At 42.2% G+C, this 15,829-nt stretch overlaps 1 protein-coding gene across 1 annotated transcript in view; it reads left to right on the forward strand.

Moving 5' to 3' along the window:
- SCARA5 (scavenger receptor class A member 5) overlaps nt 1–14,776 on the forward strand; it is a 1,100,058-nt gene extending 1,085,282 nt beyond the window's left edge. The window contains exon 9 of the mRNA XM_085613113.1: nt 8,776–14,776. Coding sequence (XP_085469239.1) covers nt 8,776–8,912 — 137 coding nt within the window. The 3' untranslated portion in view covers nt 8,913–14,776. The remainder of the gene's footprint in view (nt 1–8,775) is intronic.
- The last annotated feature ends 1,053 nt before the right edge of the window (nt 14,777–15,829 follow it).

A 15,829-nucleotide genomic window follows, 5' to 3' on the forward strand; every position in this document is an offset into this window, starting at 1 on the left:
GATCACTTTAGTGCTCAATCATGTAACAGCAGTAAGAATGGACCGTGGAAGAACAACATTAACAGATTATCTACAACATTCCTCCATATCGTAATGGGATACTCGGTGTGTGTCCCGCTGCACAGATAAGACTGCATTACCTTCGCACAAGGAATTATGTATATGTTACCAAAAAATACAATTGATTCATAAGGAAAAGGAGCAGAGGTAAATTGTTAGATCAAACACAGCTGATAGTGATACAATGTAACAACAGTTTATGTATTCAGGTAGCCTAAAACCGTTCTTCAGATGGTAACGTGGAGTGAAGAGAGCATAAGAGGGTCCTCAGTACTGCATTCAAGGGCAAACCCAAATTACAAATAAAGTCAAAAAATGTGATCAAGCCCTAGTGGGCGGAAGCATGCAGTATCACCAAGGAATATATAAAACCTCCCCATGGAGAACCTATCATGTTCCCTCGTCGCAGTGGAGGTGTGTAGTGGTTAGCTAGAGTAGTGAGAAGAATGTAGCAGCCTCAATTTAAAGAACCAAGGAAAGAGGAAGCAAACAATCATGCCCAAGTGGACAAATCCCTGTAATACTGTGTGCACATCCTGTAAAATAATTGTCCCACATCCCTCGGGCTTACTCTAAAGGATGCATAAGGACTTATGCTCTTTTGCTCCAGAAATTCAACACCTCCGAAGTACAGAAGATATGTCAAATGCTTCTCTAGAAAATTTGAAACAGAAAATACACTATTGAAAGCATTAAAAACACAGGTAATATAACTTATCTAGGCTACTGAAAATGGAAATCAGCTTGAACAGATACATAGACTTGAAGGTAACAGGTGAAGAGAAGTTGGATCAATGTTGACCACAGACACTATCTGAGAAAACCAGGGAGCCCAGGGAACCTCAGGGTCAGTCTAGCCCGCAATGCATCTAGCATGTAGGTCATCCTAGAAGTACTGATAACGGGACATCAGGGTTGAGACCAACTGGATTTAGAGCGCTGTAACCAATAATGAGTTTCGATTCCCATCTCCTGAGTTCCAGGGTTCTATTGCCTCCTCTCTCCTTCATTTGTATTCTGTCAAGTACACGAAATCTAGGAATTTCACACTTTTGACATGTTCTAGTTTGAAATGATGGGCAATGAAGTATTGCTTGTCCTCCTTGAATATAGCCCACAAGTGTTCAGTGACTCTCTTCTTGGTTTTATGTATCATTTTGCCTATCCAAAATGAATTCCAGAGACTTGGATTTGGAAATTTGTGATTGAGAGGGTTTGCGGGACCGGGTACCACTGTACAGTGTTGGTTAGCACACCGGTCGGTACCAGCGGGTGCTCCTATCATAGGAGTGAGGGGCGCTGGTGCTTCCTGAGCCCTAGTATAGAATTGAAAAAATATGGCAACAGCAAGGGATTCTAGGAGACGGGAGGCGGCTGATAAACTGTTCATGCATCTCTACGATGACTTAGGTCGAACTCAATGCAAAGTGACCAAGCACAAAATAATGTATAACTAAAAAGCAACTATGGGCTAACCAATGGCGCTCAATGAAACTGGAACAGTCCAACTGGTGGGAGGCGGGCACTCTCCAAAAATGTTTAAAAACATTTAAAATAATAACCTTTGTTATTTTAAAAGTGGAGAAATGTTCTTGTTCTATTCTTTGTTATGTAAACATGGCAAATAGGGAGCAGAGTCAGATATGCTTAGAGCTTTTGCGCTGATGCACTATCCGTATGTAACATTGCATGGCGGCATCCTTTTTATACCCAAGCAGAAAAATGGTGCAGTTGACTCAGCTCTAGGTTATGCACCGGTTCCCACAATCCGACCGAAGCATGAAATAAAGACTGCACCTATGGGCGGGAGTGCGCTGATACATAAGTGTAAAGTTTCTTATTGCAAAGAGAGAGCGCGGTTGCGCATTTACAGTGCATAAGGGGAGTATATACATTTGTAAGGAGAGTATATACATTTGTCAATAAATACACTTGTTATTTCTTGGTGGCTCTTGCTTGCAGATCAGGTGTTAACTGTATCCACTCTCTTTAACAGAATGTGATGGGATACATTAGTGTCTTTCTAGATTGGAATTGGGAAGAATTTGTCTGCAGAGAACAAACTGTACCTGTTACTGATGATTTCCATTAGCTCTGTTTCTGGCACACGGCTTTTGTGCACTTGACTATGATTGTCCAGAGGAAACAAAATGCAATGAATTCTCCTGGCAGAATAAACATGAGAACTGACACTATTAGACACAATTACACACCAAATGTAAAGTTCAGTGCCTGCCAAAAATGTTTAAGTTAATAGATGGATCCAAAAGCTGGTTTGTGAAGAGGGATTTTAATGTCATGTCCTGCAGGGAACACAAAGTAATGCATTAGAAACAACGGGCCACATTATCCTTCACTCTGGGAAGGACTTGATGTGGGCTCGTGCTAAAGTATGTGTGGATCCAAGAGAGCATGGCCCTCATAACATATCATAGTCTGTTATCATCATTTTCTGCCCAGATGGTAAATTGGGTGGAGTGGAATCCAGTAAGGAAATGCTACAGGTCTTTTCATCTGTGTTTGCACCAGTGGGACTCACCCTCCCCGCCAAAAAGGGCAGTGGTAAGATACGCCCTAACACGCCTCCCTAGGGGTTGTTTGGACCCCCGGATCACTCTCACTCCCGAGTAAGTGTCCTAAAGACTCATTCGTACCATCCCCAGACGTAGTCCAGGATGACCAGCGAAAGGGTGGCTCAACACTGAGCATCCTTCCCTGTTTCAGTTTGCACTGTGATTCCAAAAGGATTGCACCCAATGTGGAGGTAGTGGGCATGAATTAGTGGCACAGTGTGCATTCCCATGCGAGGAGGTTGATGACGGAGAGAGAAGAGTACTGCCCCATCTCTGATGAGAGGCAGCTTACCACCGGCAAACATGGTCCATCTATTTCGACTGTAGAATACGGCCATTCTGTAATGTGGGCCTACTGGTAGAATTCTTGCCACAACACTGTTTTAATGCTCCATTCCACATTTCACCACTGGAAAGGAAACACGTTTCCTGGTCTCGAGTTCAAAGAAACTCTATCTCACCCTCTCTCTCTCTGCATCTACCTTTCTAGCTCTCTGGCTCTTTTTCTGAGACACACTTTCCCCTCCCCCTCTGTGAGATACTGATTGATTTACTAACTTGGAGTTTGAAAAGGTACTAAACAAGTGCCTTGTAACATGAACACAGTTTGAATGAGAAATCAGTAATAATTCCCAAACTAATTTAGTAACAAGTGGTGAATTCATGAATAAAGGCAATGCCAGAAACAGCCAGATGAAGGTGCAGGTTTCAAGTAGAGGTTAACACTTTTTTGCATAAACCATCTTTGTGACATATTCAACAAAAAGCTATGATCACAAATAAATTAGATGTCTGATGAATATGACAGTGCTGTAAAGTAGTTTTCTATAGCATTTTTCCCAGTCGAAAAATTAAAATGTTGCTGTTAATCTTAAAGCATGCCCTTGGAAAACTGTGTGGCCAAGATCAGTAAATACTATTTTGACCATTATGACTGCCAGGGCATCCCATTTTCAAATGTGGCATGTCTTCCTTTTATACGTTATGCGCACAATCCCTGTGTGGTCCAAAGCACTTCTTGTTAGTGATTAAGCTAATGTAATAATTAGACTTTGCGACATGTTGTAAATAGTTTACTTTTGTATGTGCTATCTGCATCTTCTATCAGCAGTGAGAGTTTTCAATATATTTTTAAAGCCATGCTGCGTTCTGCAACACACGTAGAAAGAGGAAAATGCCTCGGAGGATTGTTTTTGTGCAGGAAAATACACCTTCCTGCACAAAAGCAAGCCTGCTAACCACATAGCGCCCTTGCACATTGGAGCTAGGCAGCACATTGTGTGCCAGTACTAGGAAAAGACAGGAATGTATGTATTAGGTTAAATTCTGAGCTTTACCGCCCTTTCCCTGCATGACTTAATGGTAACCATCCCTTTTAGCTTGCCTTGTTGATATTGACATTTTTGACTTACTGCTAAGGAACACCATCATTCACTGAGATATCTTACCTTGAACCGGTCCGTCTACATTTGTATTCACCGTGTTAGACTACATACCTTAGTGAACGCGCTCTCAGATCACTGTATTCTTGCACCCGATTCACAAAGAAATTCCCCCGTGCGTCAACCTTTGCTGCATTGCTGCAGAAGGTAAATAGACATGGGCAGGGGATGTCACATAACATGTCCAGAACTGTGCCTGGAAATCCGGAGCTGAGACACTTTTCAAGGCTTACATTTGAGAATGCTTGGGAATTGAGAAAAAGGCAAAGGTTTGCTAAGCAGGCAGAGATGTGGAACTCCATCCCTACATGTACGCTTTTCTTTCTTTATTTTTAATGATGTCCTTTGTGTTTGACCCCGTGTCTTATCTTTTGCGTCTCTTGGTAACATTGTTTTTCGTGTGTTACATTTGAAAGAAGCCCAATAAGCTGCCCTTTCAATTCAAACCAAATAAACGGGGGATGTCGTTTTGTGATGATGCGCTGCGTCATGTAAAATAAGGGTATCTATACTCCTATAGCAAATGACCCCTCTAAGTTTGAGGAATGCAGCGCATTCTCATTCATTACATTTTTTTCTCCAAATGCTCTCATTCAATACTTTTGCACAAACCCCATATAAACATTAAATGGTAAAATGTACTTGCCGACTAGTGCCCACTAATTAGTCATCCGTAGATCCTATCTATAACCACTGAAAACTCACTTCTTCCAAATAATATCTCTGCTGTTTTTACACTATCTTAGCCTTTAAAAACGCAGGTGCGCATCTTATTGCCAGGAGCATAGAGTAAAAATGATTAAACTGAATACTCTACTGTGCAAATGCAAAAACAACAGTTGATGGACAGAATGCAGAACAATGTCATACATTCACCCCAGTACAGAGATCTGGGCCTAAATTCATCGTTTTTTTGCTCACCATGCCATTCTAGTTTAAACCCAGCTATATGCAAATCAGTCTTGACCCTGTGCCTCATGGGAACAGTCCAGCCCGAACTGCCAAGCCAGGTCCTCCTTGACTTGACACAAGCATCCTAGGACCGGTTTCGGGGTTTCACCCCTCTTCAGCCAGGATAGCTTGATTCCAGTGGCATGGAGAGCACGGGACCCACGCCTGGGCATACCCGTCCCACTCGGGGTAACAAATGCAAAAACAACAGTTGATGGACAGAATGCAGAACAATGTCATACATTCATCCCAGTACAGAGATCTGGGCCTAAATCCATCGTTTTTTTGCTCACCATGCCATTCCAGTTTGAACCCAGCCATATGCAAATCAGTCTTGACCCTGTGCCTCATGGGAACAGTCTGGGGGTGAATGTTTTGATTTGTTCTGCATTCCGTCCATCAATTGTGTGTCTTTTGCTTTCTCGCCCTAAGTGCGCCGGTTATACCCAGACGTGGGTCCTGGGCTCACTGTGCCACTGGACTCAAGCTATCCTGGCTGAAGAGGGGTGAACCCCCAAAACAGTTCCTAGGATGCTTGTTTCCGGTCCAGGAAGGACCTGGCTTGGCAGTTCGGGCTGGACTGTTCCCATGAGGCACAGGGTCAAGACTGATTTGCATATGGCCAGGTCTAAACTGGGGTGGCATGGTGAGCAAAAGAGAACAAGAATGATGAATGTAACCCAGATCTCTTGACTGGGGGTGAATGTTTTGATTTGTTCTGCATTCCGTCCATCAATTGTGTGTCTTTTGCTTTCTCGTCCTAAGTGCGCCAGGTATGCCCAGACGTGGGTCCTGGGCTCACTGTGCCACTGGAATCAAGCTATCCTGGCTGAAAAGGGGTGAAACGCCGAAACCAGTCCTAGGATGCTTGTTTCCAGTCTAGGGAGGACCTGGCTTGGCAGTTCGAGCTGGACTGTTCCCATGAGGCACAGGGTCAGGACTGATTTGCATACGGCCAGCTCTAAACTGGGCTGGCATGGTGAGCAAAAGAATGATGGATTTAACCTAGATCTCTTGACTGGGGGTATATCGTATATGTTTTGTTTTGTTCTGCATTCCGTCCATCAATTGTGTGTCTTTTACTCTACTGTGCAAGCAGATTTGTTTACAGAAAAATAGCTTTTCTTGGGTCTTTGGAATGTGAGCAGACCTATAATCCTTGAAACAAAGGGCCAGATTTATCCAGGTTTTTTGTCACCTTTGCCCCACGCAATGGGGTGCAAGGGTGACACAAAACCTAAATGAGATTTATCAAGCCATGCAAGGTCACCATGCGTGGCCCTGCATGACTTGATAAATTTAGAGTAACACAAGGCAGTGCATATCGCTGGGTTGCGCTACTCTGCCCCAGGGAGGCGTTCCATGGGTGGAGCGTGGGTGTTCACTCGCATCCACCCGTGGATTATGGCGTATTCACAGATTTACTGTTAGTGATGGACCTGGAAATGCATCTAAATGCATGAAGAAGTACATGTAGAAAGAGGAAAATGCCTCTGAAAATAGGTTTTGTGCAGGAAGGTCTCCCTTCCTGCATAAAAACAATCCTGTTTCCATCAAGGGTTCCTGTGTTGGCGCTAGGCAGCCAAGAGTGCACCACCCAATCCAAAAGATAGGAAAGCGTCATATGATCTAAAACACAGCGCATTTCTGCCGTTTCCCTTTCACGCAGCGAAGCAAGGTGACTTGTTGCGTTGTGCTGCGTGAATACATGATAAATATGTCCCAAAGTGTTTTCCTTGTGGCTGGAGCAATTGCATTCTTTAAGACAACTAAACCGTCACAAGTCAAGCATTTAAATCTGAGGCAATGGGAAGTGACGTTTTCTCACCAGGAAGAAATAGTGAAGATGCGTCTTCCATTGGGGGCGCCCTCTTCCATAAAACACTGGGCTTTTGAATGCTTAACTGTGGCTTTGTTTTTAAACACCGTTGACCTTTTCCTAAGGTTATTGGTTTATAAAAGTTAGCCAACATATGATTAAGTTGTTATAGATATGGAAATCGGTTACTCGAAAAGACTTCAGTTCCTCGTTGTTTGTTCCTATCATTTGGAAAAGGTGCAGACAAGGCAAATATCCACTAAATATGGCAGTATTTTATAACAGATATTGGGGTTACCGTATTTTTTCTTTTTGATTTAATTTTTTTACAGAACACAGCATGTAATAAAATATTACATATAATTAGGGATACATTTTAATAACATAAATAATGCAGGCTGAGTAATTGAATGCATCTGAGAAAAAACGAATTATCTAAGAATATGTATACAATTAAGTGCAGCACACGCAGGAAAGTTGTGGTACGTTTGTTTGTGATAGTTTGGGGGATAGCTTGTGTAGTTGACAGGATACCCCTGTACCGCAGCTACGAACCTGTATTGTATTTCTTCCAAGACATAGGGGCCGATTCACAGAACTAACTTAAGACAAAATTCTAAACTTACTACTTTTGGTATTCACAGAAGTTATGATTTTGTCTTAAGTTTGTCTTAAGACAAACTTAAGACAGACTTAAGACAGACTTAAGACAAATTTAAGACAGACTTAAGACAGACTTAAGACAAACTTAAGACAAAATCCTAACTTAAGTCTGTCTTAAGTTTGTCTTAAGTTTGTCTTAAGTTTGTCTTAAGTTTGTCTTAAGTCTGTCTTAAGTCTGTCTTAAGTTTGTCTTAAGTTTGTCTTAAGTCTGTCTTAAGTCTGTCTTAAGTTTGTCTTAAGTTTGTCTTAAGTCTGTCTTAAGTCTGTCTTAAGTTTGTCTTAAGACAAACTTAAGACAAAATCCTAACTTCTGTGAATACCAAAAGTAGTAAGTTTAGGATTTTGTCTTAAGTTAATTCTGTGAATCGGGCCCTATATGTCTGAGATGATGGTAAAAACAAGGAAATTAATTGTGAGGAGTAGGCAAGCATGTAAGAAGGCCTGAATCTTGATCCACATCTCTATTATCAGGTGCTGGTGATACTCTGGTCAGTGCTTAATTTGAGATGCTGGTTTCGCACTTCTCTATTATCAGGTGCTGGTGATACTCTGGTCAGTGCTTAATTTGAGATGCTGGTTTCGCACTTCTCTATTATCAGGTGCTGGTGATACTCTGGTCAGTGCTTAATTTGAGATGCTGGTTTCGCACTTCTCTATTATCAGGTGCTGGTGATACTCTGGTCAGTGCTTAATTTGAGATGCTGGTTTCGCACATCTCTATTATCAGGTGCTGGTGATACTCTGGTCAGTGCTTAATTTGAGATGCTGGTTTCCGGTGCTGGGCACCAGCACTTAATTGGTTTACACTGCTTGGCACCGGCACTTAATTGTCATCACCACACTTCTGACACTCTGCGCCACCATTGTGGCGCTTTTCATCCAATTGAGAGATGAGCAGAACAACGGTTGTTTATGAATACACTATACATTAAAACATACTCATTTCTGCCTCCCCAGCCATTCCTTTAGCTTTGGGGACCCGGAATAATGTGAACTGTTGCACTGGCAGGCGGGAGAGATGGTTATTACTTGTTTTGGTTCCGCTATCGGCAGCCATGACGCGGCAATGGGTGGTGCGCACTGCAGTGGCCTCCTGGTTAGGGCTCTGGCACTTATTATTTTTCAAATAAAGCACTGGTTTTGGTACAACTAGAGTACCAGCAAGATGCAAACCTAAATTAAAGATAAAAGAGTGCATTTTCTGGTTATAGAATGGCAGAGGGATCATGCAGTCTAGTAACCAGTTTCCTTGTCACTGTTTTCACAGGTGTCGGGCGAATATGGATGGATGATGTTGCCTGTAAAGGAACCGAAGACTCAATCATGCAGTGCGTCTTTTCAAACTGGGGTAAAACTAACTGCGGACACTCTGAAGATGCCGGGGTGACATGCGTAAAACAGTGAAGCCCACATTTTAGAAGGCAGGTGACCATTTTCGTCAAGGATAATCCTGCTTGTCAGAAAAGCAAGCAGCGTTTGAGAGCAAGGAAAATAGCCTTTTTTATGAAGGACATAATATGGAGCAAGGAAGGAAGCCATGTTCTCCTTGGAAAGTAGCATTTTCCGTAATTGAATCTGCCAAATGCAGCAAGAAAAGAGTCCTTATCTGCGGGAAAAACATCAAACGTCATCTATGAATGCAGCTATTTTGACCATTGTGAGCAGGGAACGCAGTGAATCCCTGCTGGAAAACAGAAACCTTTAGCAAAAGTAAATAGCTATTTGCAAGTCGTAGCAAACTTTTTCACTTCATAATGCAGCCATTTATGAACAGCAAATGATTCATTTCCTGACAGGAACAACAGACATTTTAGACTTCGAGGCAACCATTTTAAACAACTAAGGAAGCCACTTAGGAAAACAAAATGGCCGCTGTATTCCAGGAAATCAGACAAACCTCCATTTGCAGTAAGGGAAAAACAATGTTTGCCCTTTTGAGAGACCATACTAATACTGCAACCTGTAAAGTGCCTGTTCATAGACTCGTACTTCCAGTAACAAACATTTGAACAGCTTTTAGCATAACATTTTATATGGTAATATCATGTACTTTGTTATAGAATGCTTTCTGGGATGTGCTGTTCCCAGGAATGTCGTTTATTAATGTTAACTCTTTATGGTCCATTTAATAGCAACGAGATCACTAAAATATTGTCATTAGTAATTGAGGTTACAAGCAATGAGTTATTTGGGAGACCAAGGCTTGTTATGGCAAATATCCTATTTGATTGAAGTATTTTCTAATTCAGCCAGGAAGGCAGGCTACTTGCTAACATTAAACTCAGGGCCCAAGGTGCTAACCTCATCCCATCCTAAAAGCATTTCTTGCACATCATCTTTGATGTGAATGGAGATTATTTTTAGGTTGAAACAAATGTACTAATCCCCGTCTCAAAAACATTAAATGGACAGGAATTTCATATATCAATACCTTCGAATGCCTATGAATGGAGCCGTGGGTGACTGCACATTACAGCAGATTGCTGACGCTGCACTCGTTATTGCATAATGCCCACTGCTTTTTTCCTTTTCTTTATTACTGCCCTTGACCCTTAAATGAACAGTGCTTATTAAGGAAAACAAAATAAGCATTTTGTAAGTAGCATTGGTGGGAGCGTGCAGCTCTCTTCACTGTCTTCTTGCAGCAGTGCCAGTAGGCCACATACAAAGCTGTCCCTCATGAATAGCCGCCACTTTCCAGATGGAAAGCACTTCCTTTTGAAGTGCTGGTATCCCTTCAATGATTTGAGAATATGATACAGTCTCAAACCATTGATACATGGCACTGCAGTTCAGGTGGAGCAGTGGAATGCACTTGTAAGGCTCCCTCCCACTTCCGAGTCACAGTGCTCACACAAAAACAAACAGAGAAAACACAGGGCCAAATGTACAAAGCATTTTTGAGGTTGCAAACGGCCCAATTTGGTGGCCCCTTCCCCTTTGTAAATGTAAAACAAAATGTGTTTAAGAGGAAAACTGCCTCTTCTTAAGTAAACAAAAAAGTTATTCTTTAAACGTGGTACCATTGCCTTTACAGGAAACTGAGTGCATTAAACAAAGAGTCTGCTTTATTAAAAAGCAGTCACAGGCATGGTGGTCTGCTGACCCCAGCAGGCCACCATCCCTGTGATGGCTGCGATTCCTAGTGGGTCACAAGTTGGAACCCACCTCATTAATATTCATAAGGTAGGGTTGATTTGCAAACCACTAGGAATCTCTAGATTAAATCTTACACTTTAATTCATTTGGAATTGCGATTTCCAAATAGCAATTCAGTAAGAATCACAATTTGCAAATAACAATTCTTAATGTTAGTACAATTACCCCACTGTGTGTAGTAAGGGATAATAAAACAACCAGGAATGGAGACGAGCCTTTAGTCTAGACTTATTAGTCACAGTGTCACATAAACTCACAGTATAGTTGCCGGGTGGTCCCCATTCCACTACTAGGTTTGACTTTGTAGCCAATAGCTCTCATGACTTAAAATACAGACTTACAATGTTAAAAGCAAGTCATGAAGCCCTCGAGTGCAAAGGGATGTTGGTAAAAAAAGATTGGACAGGTTTATGGTGCCACACTGGACATGGACTTAGGTGAAAACTCACATCAATATAGTGTAAGTAAAGTTGTAGGTAGCCGACCTCTGTGCCAGATTTATCCCAAAGAGAATTAACGTTCCTTCCTGCAGTGTATTACAAACATATTGTATGATTTAAATCACTGGGGGATATCTATGGTTAGTAGAGTTTGCATAGAATTATATTTTGTAGAGGAATACACTGCACCATAGTGCACTGCAGGCAAACTGAAAATAATTCTTCATGTTTCGCCTTCCTTGGATACCAATAGTCTGAATGTTGTATGTCCTAAGTTTCTAAGGTTTATTAAAACAAAAATGAATCGATAGGCTGGCAAGGAAATAGTGTATGGAAATACATAACCAGACTTTTAGCCACAAATAATACAAAAAAGTAAGGTCAGCCCATGTAAACTATAGAGAGCTTTGTCAGGTCGTGGGATCTGAATGAGGCAAGAAACATGGGTTGCATATGTTACCACAACAGTTAAGACTTCTCAGGGTCCGATACACACGACATGCTGTCCACTCAACACCACATCACACTTGCATGGACTCTCAGTCATGCAGATCAGAAGCTGAAGATAATGGGCCATAGAGAGTACCAGAGGATTTTCCAACAGGTCCACTAAGGCTAGGCCTGCCAAACTACAACATTACTGAGTTGGCCTATGGATAGCCCCTGTTATACTGTAACCCCACTCAGAGTGGAATGGAAACACCCCAGAGCAGACGTGTGGGCGAACAATGCAAGGAGAAGGGAGAGAGACTGTGGAGCACCTCCAATGAGATGGTAAGTGCTCTGTCTCGTCTGAGAAGTAGGCAGCAGGATACAGGCGCAATGAATACATTGCATCAACAGAAGAAATACTTTAGGGAATAGGAGAAAAATAGAGCAGTGCACTTTGATTTTTACCATCTAAATCAGAGTATGACTCTCCAGTCTGTAGGCAATGTAAGCTGTTACCAGCTCCAGAACCCACCAAATTACAGGCTTGGAACCCTGGACATCCCCAGAGACTTGAAATCAGGACGCCGCATGTGATGGGATTTGGAAGCGAAGGAAACAAAAGTGCATGAATACTAAGCTGAGTGATGAATTCACAGGAGCGAGATGCTTGGAGCAAGTTACAAAGCGTTGCCAGGTGAAGGTATAGTGAGCGAACTCTGGTTACCCTTCTCTGGAAGAGCATCGGTCTCACCCGGAAGTCCTGGCCTCTGGTCTCTGATTGACCAGCTGCCACATGCCCTTTTCCACAATCTCCAGGCTTCTGATCTGCATAACCTAGCAGCAGTGTGAGTGTGCTAGGTACTGAGTAGGCAGGATGTGTAGTATACATGCCTTCTGGTGCCTCAACTGCTGTGGTAACATACTGAACCCATGTTCCTTCCCATACTGACCTTGGGACTGGGCAGCTTTATGCAGTATTTTGCCTATTGTGCTAGACCAGGCGCAGTGTGTTCTAAATCAATGTGTTTCTTTAATTTACCTGATACATGTGGCAGATGCTGAAACAGCAAGAGTAACATGTGCTGTATGACCATTGTTAAGTGTGAGGAAGGGTCAGAAGTGCCCATAGTGGCAATACATAAACAGTAAAAAAAAATAGCTGCATATTTACTGCATGCCATGTTATTATTGCATGTGGAGAGGTTATGTGTAGAAGTTATAAACAAAGGTATTTACCCAGCACCATAAGATGAGTTCAATGCATTGAGATTAGATCTCATTAAAATGACTTTTAAGAGTGAAACTAGACTATTGGTTAAGCTGTGCCTTGTAGTAGTTTCATTCAATGCAGCTGTGTGTTGTGACCAGCTCTCCATCTACAGATGGTAAGTTGGTTGTTGACTTGTGATGCTTCCCTGGATGAAATGTACTTACAGTGTTAGTTTTCTCAGCGTTTGATTTTCAAATACCCAAGTGCCTGCGACTCAAAGCACATACACGTTACAAATGTGGTCTTTGGAAAAATGCTTTTTGACTGAACTTTGAGGCTTCTCAGGTCTATGCGGAATCCCTGCACCACCATCTCAAACGAACTGAGCCCACACTTCCTCAATGCTGGAGGCAAACAAAGGGCGCCTTCATGGACCTGCGTGTTTCGCAATGAAGGTAGAGAGGATGTTGGGAAGCTCTACTGGAAGGTGGTCATCCTGACAGATGTATACATGACCTAATCAGAGTGGCAGGAGCCCTTCTTTGAATTGCTGCAAGCGGAAATGTCAAATGGACCTTGGCAAATGTAAAATGATGTTAAGCAGATGTTTTTTTTACCAAGGAGGTATTTGTTCACAGATAAAGGCAAGCACTGCAAGCTCCCCAAATGAGGTTTTGCATCAGACATTAGATAAGGCAGAGGAGTGATTTAACAAGCAGGACAAGTCGACCAGGAAGTCTGTGTGGCCTCTGCAAGACTGGGTCCTGCTGGTGCTCTGTCAGCAGGTCCACAAAAACAACATGTCTCACTGCCTTCTGGAAACTTAGTTGATACTCAGATAGTACTGGTGCTGGTACGTCCCTGCCTTCCAATCAAGGAGTGGAATAAAGACTACAGTATGAGTGCCGTATAAGATTTGTTAACATGCTATAACAAGTGCAAATTATTACCCCCTGTCGGCTGACTCATACCCACATCGAGAACTTCACACCCAGCATTGGATAAATGGAAAGATTCAAGTGGACTAAGCAACCCAAGCCTGATAAAGGAAATGCAAGGTGTGAGGTGTGAGGTGAGATGTTCTGCTAGAAGACAGTGAGGGGGTGCCATAGTCTCAGAAAACAGAACGTGCCGCTCTACATAAGATGGTAATGACAACTGCCCAAATGACGGTCTCCAGGATGACCACGACCCAGTGGCTAAATCTTCAAGATGAAGAAGGTCATCCCGTTCTGCATGAAGGACACCAGTTCAAGTCTCAAAGGATTTCCCTCTTGACAGTACGGACATTGCTCTACCCACAATCACCTTGGGTGCAGCTACGGCAATGAAGCCATCTTGTTTTAAGTAAGTACATCAGGCTTCCACTTGGCACCCACGAACCGCCGACAGCACCGGCTCCCCATGAAGAACAGCTCATTGAAAGCGAGGAGCATTTAGTGGTATTACATATGTCATTTCTATGTTGTATTAAGCAACTGTCTCTATGCATTACTACATTTGTATCTATGCATCTCCTGGAACGTCTAATCCTATGACTTGTGTGTGGTTTGAAACCAACTCAGCATTTATTGCTGTGGACTGTGAGAGAATTCAGCTATCTAGTAGGTTGCAGCAGAATTCAATGCACATTTGAAGCTTAAAAACACAGAACCCAGCTGCATGACGTCACCGCTCTTGGCGTTGACAAAATTCACAAATGTAATAAGACAAATAGTACTTTACACATTTAATGACTGAATACCACAGTTCACAACTGCATGAAATCTCAAAGTTTTGGAACATTTAGCTAAAGTGCCTTCTTCAGTACAGTAAGAGCTGATGGCCTATATCAAACCACGTGCCTTAGCTACCAGAACCTATACCTGGGTCTGGGTTATTGTTTATTTCCTTTATAAATTGGCCCTGGGCTATGCTTCCGAATAAAATGAGCAATACCAACTATTTGTATCTTTGTACTGAGGACCAAAAGTGCTTTTGTATTTGCCATATTAAAAAAAAATGTAATAAAAGTTAAACAAAGAAAATTATCTTTTTTTCTGTCGTATAAGAATCATACTTCTACCATGTTCAAATGTTTTTTTTATGCAAAAACTAAAAATAACTCTGCATATATAATCATAATGTTGGCCAACAATGTCTGATTTAGCCTCTTACTGGGATATTTTACATTTGTTTTAGAACTCTGCATCGATCAATTTATACCACGTTGAACCATTGTTACCTGCTCTTGTTTTTAATGAATTGTGATCAATAACCATGATCATTTATAAACAAAAGAGAATGAATGCAAAAAAAGTCCCTGGTGGATCTCGGTGTTTGGTGCAGTGAAACAGATTCTGTCCAGGAGGAGCAATGACTGTGCAGAAAATTATTTCTATGATTGCAAAACATGAGCAAAAAAAGTCCCTGGTGGATCTCGGTGTTTGGTGCAGTGAAACAGATTCTGTCCAGGAGGAGCAATGACTGTGCAGAACATTATTTCTATGATTGCAGAACATGAGCAGCCAGAGGGAGTTGTGTATGTGCACTGCAAAGCCATTCTCCTTTATTCGCTCTCTGTCTCTCTCTGCACCCATCACACTCACGCATTCCCTGTCGATCCCTCTCTGTAAGTCTGTTTCTCTCCTTCTCTCGCTCTTTTACTCTATTTGTAGATCTGTCTTCCTCTGTCTCTTTTTCTCTCTGTGGTGCATTGCCTACCTCCATGCCTCTCTTTCTTTATTGACATGTCTCTGTCCCTCCACATCTGTCTCACTTTTACTGCTCTTTCCTGTGTATCTCACTCCCTCTGGCACTCTTTCTTTCACCTGTCTGTCTGTAAGTTCATTTCAATCCATTTATGTAGTTCTATTCTCACATATTCATTGGAATACAAGTATTTCCAAAGGTTTGCAAGCTCCACCAATAATCTTTTACTCTTCAGTATTTTGATCTCTTACGGTCGGACAGACCCATTTGCATTTTGCTGTTTCCCCTCCACCCTTAAGATGCAGTTCGCCTGTCCATCCTTCAGCTCAAGTGCAATGGGGCTGCTGTCTGACAATACACACTGTTGTACAGAGATGCATTACTTTGGG

Source organism: Triturus cristatus, chromosome 6 (assembly GCF_964204655.1).
Source record: "Triturus cristatus chromosome 6, aTriCri1.1, whole genome shotgun sequence".
Taxonomy (NCBI): domain Eukaryota; kingdom Metazoa; phylum Chordata; class Amphibia; order Caudata; family Salamandridae; genus Triturus; species Triturus cristatus.